The sequence below is a fragment of the Myotis brandtii genome, unplaced genomic scaffold (genome assembly GCF_000412655.1).
Source record: "Myotis brandtii unplaced genomic scaffold, ASM41265v1 scaffold1006, whole genome shotgun sequence".
Classification (NCBI taxonomy): domain Eukaryota; kingdom Metazoa; phylum Chordata; class Mammalia; order Chiroptera; family Vespertilionidae; genus Myotis; species Myotis brandtii.
In genome coordinates this window covers 57,290-64,632 of record NW_005353349.1, presented here as the reverse complement: position 1 = coordinate 64,632, position 7,343 = coordinate 57,290, and the positions used below count along the sequence as shown (strand labels likewise).

At 47.4% G+C, this 7,343-nt stretch overlaps 1 protein-coding gene across 1 annotated transcript; it reads left to right on the top strand.

The window, feature by feature from the left end:
• Window positions 1-867: 867 nt before the first annotated feature.
• LOC102249656 (F-box only protein 34-like) lies at window positions 868-4,692 on the top strand. Its single transcript, XM_014534970.1, is given in 5 exon segments — window positions 868-879; window positions 2,488-2,965; window positions 2,968-3,057; window positions 3,060-3,961; window positions 3,963-4,692. Coding segments are annotated over 5 exon segments (2,169 nt in total). The 3' UTR covers window positions 4,650-4,692.
• Window positions 4,693-7,343: the final 2,651 nt, after the last annotated feature.

Genomic DNA, 7,343 nt, shown 5'->3' with positions numbered 1-7,343 from the left:
TTCAAATTACAGAGTGGGAGAGGGAAAAAAAATATGTTTAGCCTTATATCAGCATGCATCAATATCAAAAGCTATTCTTTGGTTCATGGTCATTGTCTAATGAGTTTGACTAATTCTTCCAGAGAATCTCTCCTCTAATTAGTATCTTATAAATAAAGTTGGCCGGCTGAAGATAAGAGAGCCAACCCTGTTTTCCTAGTCCTCCCAATTAGAGAAGGAATCCAGTGTGGGCATAATGGAAAGTCTTTAGCACCACAACAGACATGGGTTTGAATCCTGGCTGTGTGTGGCCTTGGGTACATAAGTCACTCCATCTCTCCCAGCCTCAAGGTCCTCATCTGTCAATAGCAGATAATTGAGCCTATCTCTCAATGTTGTCACAAGGCCATGAGAAGTCCCAGGGCAGGATTGTGGAAAGATCAGTGAGCAAGCATGCCCACCCCTAATCACTCCAAAGGCACACGGTTTTGTTGGGGAAATTGCTAGAGACCAGGCTCTGCCAACCTGAAAATCATCAGGGCAGGAGTTACAATCAGTCTGGAAAGGCAGTAAAAAGATGCAATTTGTTTCATCTGGCTTCATTTTATGTCTAAACAGGAAAGGAACTTACTAAACTACACTCATGACAAGGAAGCCAAATTACTTGTGTGCAGCAGAATGTGGAGTTGCTAGGTAAGGGTGAGTTAATGGGGCTAGGCCTATGAAGCACAGCCATATCAGCTAAGTGCCAGCTTTAGACTGCTGAGAACACATGGGCCAGGTCCGGGTTTAACCCTGCTGTTAACTACCTCTGTGACCTTGCACAGGTCATGGCAAGCTCTCTGCCTCCTGTGTGGCATCTATCAAGTGGACACAAAAAAAGAGACAATGGCTATGACAGTAAAAATGTGAAAACACTTCAAAAATTATATTCTATTTAAATTATTTTGTTATAAAATCACTTTAAAATGTGAAGCAGATTATTGATGCTGCTATGTTGGTCCTTCATACAATAACCAAAGTCATCAAAAGGCCCTTCATAAATATTTCTGTCCTCAGGAACTCACATTCTAGTGGGAGAGACTGGCATGTGCATAAATCACTCTTATACAAGGTAAATAGTGGTAAGTACTGCAGGAAAGGAACAAGCCAAAGGCCCTGGGGACACGGGAGTCGGGAGATTAATTTCTAATAGGGCGATCTGGAAAGGTTTCATGAAGGAGATAGAATTTGGGTTGAGCCGTGAAAGCTTGGGAGCGCTATGATTTATACTGTCTTATCTCGTGGCTCATGGAGCACAAGGAGCTTTCTCCTCTCTGTTAACTTTGAGCTCCTAAAGGAGGGGGACATTGACTTTCACCTCTCATCACCAGCTCCTCAGCATAGGGCCTGGCCTCCAGGCAGTGATCCATACATGTTGAGTCCAATTAATAATGATAGCCCTAGCCAGTTTGGCTCAGTAGATAGAGCATTGGCCTGTGGGCTGAAGGGTCCCGGGTTAGATTCCAGTCAAGGGCACATACCTCAGTTGCAGGCTTGATCCCTGGCCCTGGTGGGGAAGGGTGGGGTGGCAATCAATCCATGTATGTCTCTATCTATCTCTCTCCCTCTCTTCTTCTCTCTCTAAAAATCAGTGGAATGTCCGGGTGAAGACTAAAAAACTGGGGTGGCAATCAATCCATGTATGTCTCTATCTATCTATCTCCCTCCCTTCTTCTCTCTCTAAAAATCAGTGGAAGAATGTCCGGGTGAAGATTAAAAAACAAAAAACACAATAAATAATGATAGAAGGAGGAGGAGTCATACTCATAATATCAGTAGCATTTATTCTTTTAGAGTTCATGTTAGGTTTCAGGTTATTTAAAACATCAAGGTGGGGGGGAGGCCCAGCAGGTCCAGGGAGCACTGCGCTGCAGGTGCATCTGAGGCAGGGAACCAAGAGCCCGCACCTCCTCCCAGGCTGAGCGAGTCACCTGGTCCACGGGGTCCTGGCTGAGGCCAGAGAGGTTATGGACAGCCAGCACCCGAGCGGCTGCGTCTCCATGACCTGCATCTGGTGAGGAAGTCAAGCCCTGGGTGGAGATACCTCGCAAGGTCACCCAAGGTCACGCCCGCCTGGGCTTGGCCACTCTGTCCTTCCTGTCCCAGAGCAGATGAGCTGGCGCCTGGCCTTAACCTTTCTCGGGACCTGGCAGGACAGAGGCTGGGAAGTTTCTTTCACCTCCCGGCTAGGCAAGTCGACTGCGGGCGGCCTCAGTTCGAGAGGAAGTCATAGCGCTGTGGGTCCGTGTGCCTGTGACGTCAGGGTTTTGTGGGAGATGGACTGTGATGTCACAGGAGGCTTCCGACCTTAGCGCCAAAGGAAGTTCAGTCTCCTGTCGCAAGGAACCGCAGCGGATTTGAATGGAAAGTTGTTCAATATTAGCATTTCACAATTTTAATCTTTCAAAAAAGATCAGACCCATCTCAGTAGGAGAAGCTAGCCTCTTCCATTACTGACTCCAGCAGGAAGCTGGGAGAGGCGTCCTCAGTCCTTCTTCACTGGCCTTGACTTGCAAGAGCCACTGTTATGTACCTTCGCCACATTGGAAACCGCCCAAGAAAGCGCAACCTGTGGAAACCATCAAGGAAACCTCGAGAACTTCCATGAGCCACCAGGAGGCTACGAAAAAAAAAAAAAAAAGCAAAGGTAGCTACATGAAAGCCAGTGTCTTTCCTTCCACCTCTCGTGGTAAAGCATCATCTCGAAAGCCTTTTGGGGTCCTTTCTCCAAATGTTCTGAGCGGCACGAGAGGGAAGAGCCCTGTAGAGAGCAGCGTGGATGCTCAAACCAAGAAGAAGGCACCATCGGCAGCCACCCACCAGGGCGAGGAGGGGGAAGGGCCGCTGGAATGCCGCGCGCTGGTGAAACCCGGAAACACCAAGGAGAACATCGCATTCTTTGCAGCCCACCGGGGCAGGAATAGGATACGGTCTATGAAAATAAAGGGTCCTGGGATATGGATGGGAGAGCTACGAAAAGAGGGAGACGATCGGGGGACCTTAAAGAAGCCAGGATACAGTTAGAAAGGATGAGGGAAGCCAGGGCCGGTGCTACGAGCCTGAGCCTTTTGCGTGTAGCATTGAGCACTGCTCTGTGCACTATGCGAGTGACAGTGGGGCTGGCATCTGCGCTCGGAGGCCTCTGTCTCTCACCCAGATGGTTGCCTTCCTGGAGCGAAGAGCTGGTGCTGCTCTGCGGGCCAGTTGTGCTAACTCCCCTGCGGTGGGGAGCCTTTCTGGGCCATCCAGAGCTGTGCCTCCAGCCTCTGAGTCCTTTTCTGGCCCCAGGGCTTGTGAAGAGCCCACGGAAAGGGGAAATCCTGAGGTTGGTGAATCCCAGAGAGAGCCAGTCCGCGTCCTGGACATGGTAGCCCGGCTGGAGTCCCAGCGCCTGAAGTGGCAGAGCCAGTGTGAGCCTGGGAGCCTCCCTCAAAAGAGCAGCTTCCCTGGGAAGCGGGTGCTGCTTGCACATGGCACTCAGGCTGATGAAGGTGCCTTGGAAGCACCTGACACTCGGGTGAATCCTCCTGCGGGGTCTGTACCTGTGGGCTGTGGCCCGTCAAGAGCTGACCACTGTTCTCAGAAGGAGAAGCAGGCCTGGGATGGGGCTCCTCGGGGCTGTTCCTCAATGCCAGCAGGCGTGAGTTCCCCCATGGGTAACGCAGAAATAGAGCCAGATCAGCAAACTGCTGTAAAAAACAGCAATAGGCACGATGCAGAAATGACAGCGGGTCTTGAGTCACCTTTTCCTCCAACTCAAGCCATCGAGTTGCCCACAGGTGCAGTTGAACGAATGAGGAGAGAGCTTGGGCCACAAGATTCTGAGCAGAAAAGAAAGGAATCTGTGTGCATTGGCCTCACTATGTCCAAGGCGCAGAAGGGCCAGCCTTCTCGGGTAAAGCCCTGTGAAGACCCACTTCCTGGGAGGCTGTTTTTTCTATTTGCCACCTGGTCAGCACCAGTCTGATGGTTTCTGGTTGAATGAAAGCACAGCACAAGTGTCTGCAGAGGCGAGCCCGCCTGAAGGTGCTGCTGAGGGGGGCGGTGCCCCTGGGGAAAAAAGTGTTGCAGCCAATTCACATGTCCCAATGCCAGCCTCTCCCGTGGGAAGTACAGTACCGGTGCGTCAGGCCTCCAGTTGGAAGAAGCAGGGGTCTCATGACTTTCTGGAGACCAGGTTTAAAACCCAGCAGCTTCTGGAGCCTAAACCATACATGGCTTTCCTGCCCCACCACGTTCTGGTGAAAATCTTCAGGTTTCTTCCCACCAAGAGTTTAGTGGCTCTTAAATGTGCCTGCTGCTATTTCAAGTTCCTCATTGAGTACTACAACATCAGGCCAGAAGATTCTCGCTGGGTTCGAGATCCATGCTATAGAGAGGACCCTTGTAAGCAGTGCAAGAAAAAATATGTGAAGGGGGATGTGTCCCTGTGCCGGTGGCATCCCAAGCCCTATTGCCAGGCATTGCCCTACCAGCCAGGATACTGGAGGTGCTGCCGCCGCTCTGAGAAGGACTTCCCTGGCTATAAGCTTGGGCTTCATGACAATCACTGGGTCCCTGTTTGCCAGGGCTTTCATCAAGCGATCCATAAGGAAGCAGAAGGGACTGAAACTGAAGAGGAATACTAAAGTCTGTCCGAGAGGCAACCAATTGATTGATTTTTAAAACTGCAAATTACCACCTAGATATCCCGGTCAAGTAAATGTTGCCTCTCAGAGCCCTCACCCTAGGAGAATCTGTGCCGGTTTCTGCAGGACTGCCGTTGCTTGGGTATCTTTTCGTTTACAAGCTGTACAAGAAAACTGGCCTCATTGTTTTATACAAGTGCCTCCCATTTGATCCAGGGTGGCAGCCCGCAGTTTGATTCACTTGGCCATGACTAATTATGCCTGTTTTTGTTTTTGTTTTTCAAATCAAATCCATCCTCAAAGGATGGAGACTTGCCACCATCAAGGATGTTCAGAAAAGGTCACTGTGGACTGTGCAGGCAATCCCCATAAAGCAATTCCAGAGATGTTTTGAGCACTGGCACCATATTTGAAATAAGTGAGTAGTGTCCTATGGGCAGAACAGCAGCCATCTTGGATGAGAAGTGTGCTTATGGAGGAAAAGTCAAGCACCTTACCTTACGCCTTGTGTGCTTGATGCAGTGAGACTGCTGTTTGTGGTTGGAGATGGATGTCATGCCCTGTGGTGTTTACAGTGTGTGTAATGGCTGTGTCCTCATAGGGCTGTGAAAGTGCACATTAAACCTGAGTAGCGCCTTTGCCTTAGATGAGCGCCCTCGGCCCCTCTGTAAATAACACTATTAAAATCCAGTTGTGTAGAGTGGACAGCCGACTGAACAACATAATCACCACAATGCAGCTAACATAGTGTTGCAGGTACAATTGGGTGTGTGTTTTGTTGTCTCAAATTTGTAAATCCTGTGTAAAATATGAATGTTTTCAAAATAAATTATGAATGTTTCCTGTTTCCTGTGTAATATGTGAATGTTTCTGAGAAGAAGCTCTAAATAGTTAAGCTGTTAAAAAGATACCAGATAATAGTTTAACTAGACAACCTTAAAATTAGCATAGAGAAAAATTCTTCGTTATATTTTAGTGCTCTCCAACAAGAATGAGAGATTATCTAGTCAGATTATAATATTGTGTTTTATTTATTCTGTTGGGTTACAATGTTTTTGTTTTTTAATTTCAATAAAAACATGCATCTTAAAAACACACACACACATAATCTCATCTGACCATCCCAGCCACCCCTGAACAAGCTGTTATCATCACACCCCATGCCCCACCTCCTGTTTGATAGATTAGGAAACTGAGGCCCAGAGGGAGTGCTGTCTGCACCAGGCCCCACACTAGTAAGTAGTGTGACTAGATTCACTCTCAGGACACTTGACCTTGACATAACAGCCAGAACATGAGAACAACATTCCTGGAAAAAGTCTGAGAACAATGAATTTTATGACATTTCTGTTGGGAAAAGCTTTGAACCTAACATATATATATTTGTAAAGTTTTCCAGAGAACTAGTAGGCCAGATTTCTATGTTGAATCTTTGACAGAATTCCTTGTTCTCCAGGAAATCTCAGTCTTTGTTCTTATGGCCTCCAACTGATCGGGTGGGGCCCACCTCATTCCAGAGGTCAATCTGCTTTACCCAAAGTCAATTGATTGTAAATATTAATCCCATCCACAGATAGAGACCTTCACAGCAACATCTAGAATTTGTTCCACAACCGGGCACCATTGCCTAGCCAAGTTGACACATAAAATTAACTATCACAAGATGTAGATAAGCAGGGACCCTAAGAAAGTTTTTAATTTAAGCCACTGTACCCCTGTACCCATCCTATTGTTTTGTTGTTTTTAATTAGCACTTTTTTAATGCATGAGAATAAAAAATGTTTGAAATTCTATGCCTTTTTTAAGGAAAAATATACTTCTCTCATAAAATGAAGACTATTTTTAAAAAGTCATACATGGATAAAAAAGAGAATAGAAAATGCCAAGGTTTGATTTAAACATCAAAATAGTTGATGCGTGTTTAATTTTAGATTTTGCTTCATAGGGAAGAGTATTTGACTTCTGGTATGTGTGCGCTGACCTGTTTTAAATGGATTTCTACAAGGTCAGCACTGGGAGATCTCAGGTGTCATTTTGTGCAACCTCATGTGTTACAGATGGGAAAATTAGAGCGGATACCCCAATGGTACAGTTTGTCACCTCAAGCAAGTGGTAGAACCAGGACTCCTGCCCAGTCGCTGGTGGGGCTTCATTCATCAGCCTCATTATCCAGTTTTATTATCAGCAGAGAAAAGAAAAATAAGCACACACAAAGCCCACATTCTACACCATAGTGTTGCAGGAGCCATACTCAGGCCAGCTGTGAGCCAGATGTCTGCCCTCCCCCCAAGGGGCTGCAAGGGATTCCCTGGCTCTCGGTGATAAGATGAGGGAGAAGATGAGGATTTCTGGTTGCAGGGGAGTCCAGTCCCCCTTGGGGACTGGAGAAGGTGCCGAATACAGTCAGAGACCACTTGTCATGAGGAACATCAGGCAGGCCTTGAGGTGTGGGACAGAGTGAAGCTGTCAGGCTGGAGTTCTGAGTTTCAGTCCCTGCTCTGCCTTCTATTAGCTGTGAGCTTGCTTTTCTGGGGCTCAGTCTTCTCCATCAAATGAGGAAAATAAAATGGCTTCACTGTATGAAGGCTGATAAGTCAGAAGACCCAGGTTTGAATCCTGCCTTTGCCACTTACAAATGATTCATCTTTGGGCAATTCACTTCGCCTCTCAAACCTCAGCTCACAGGAGAGGTAG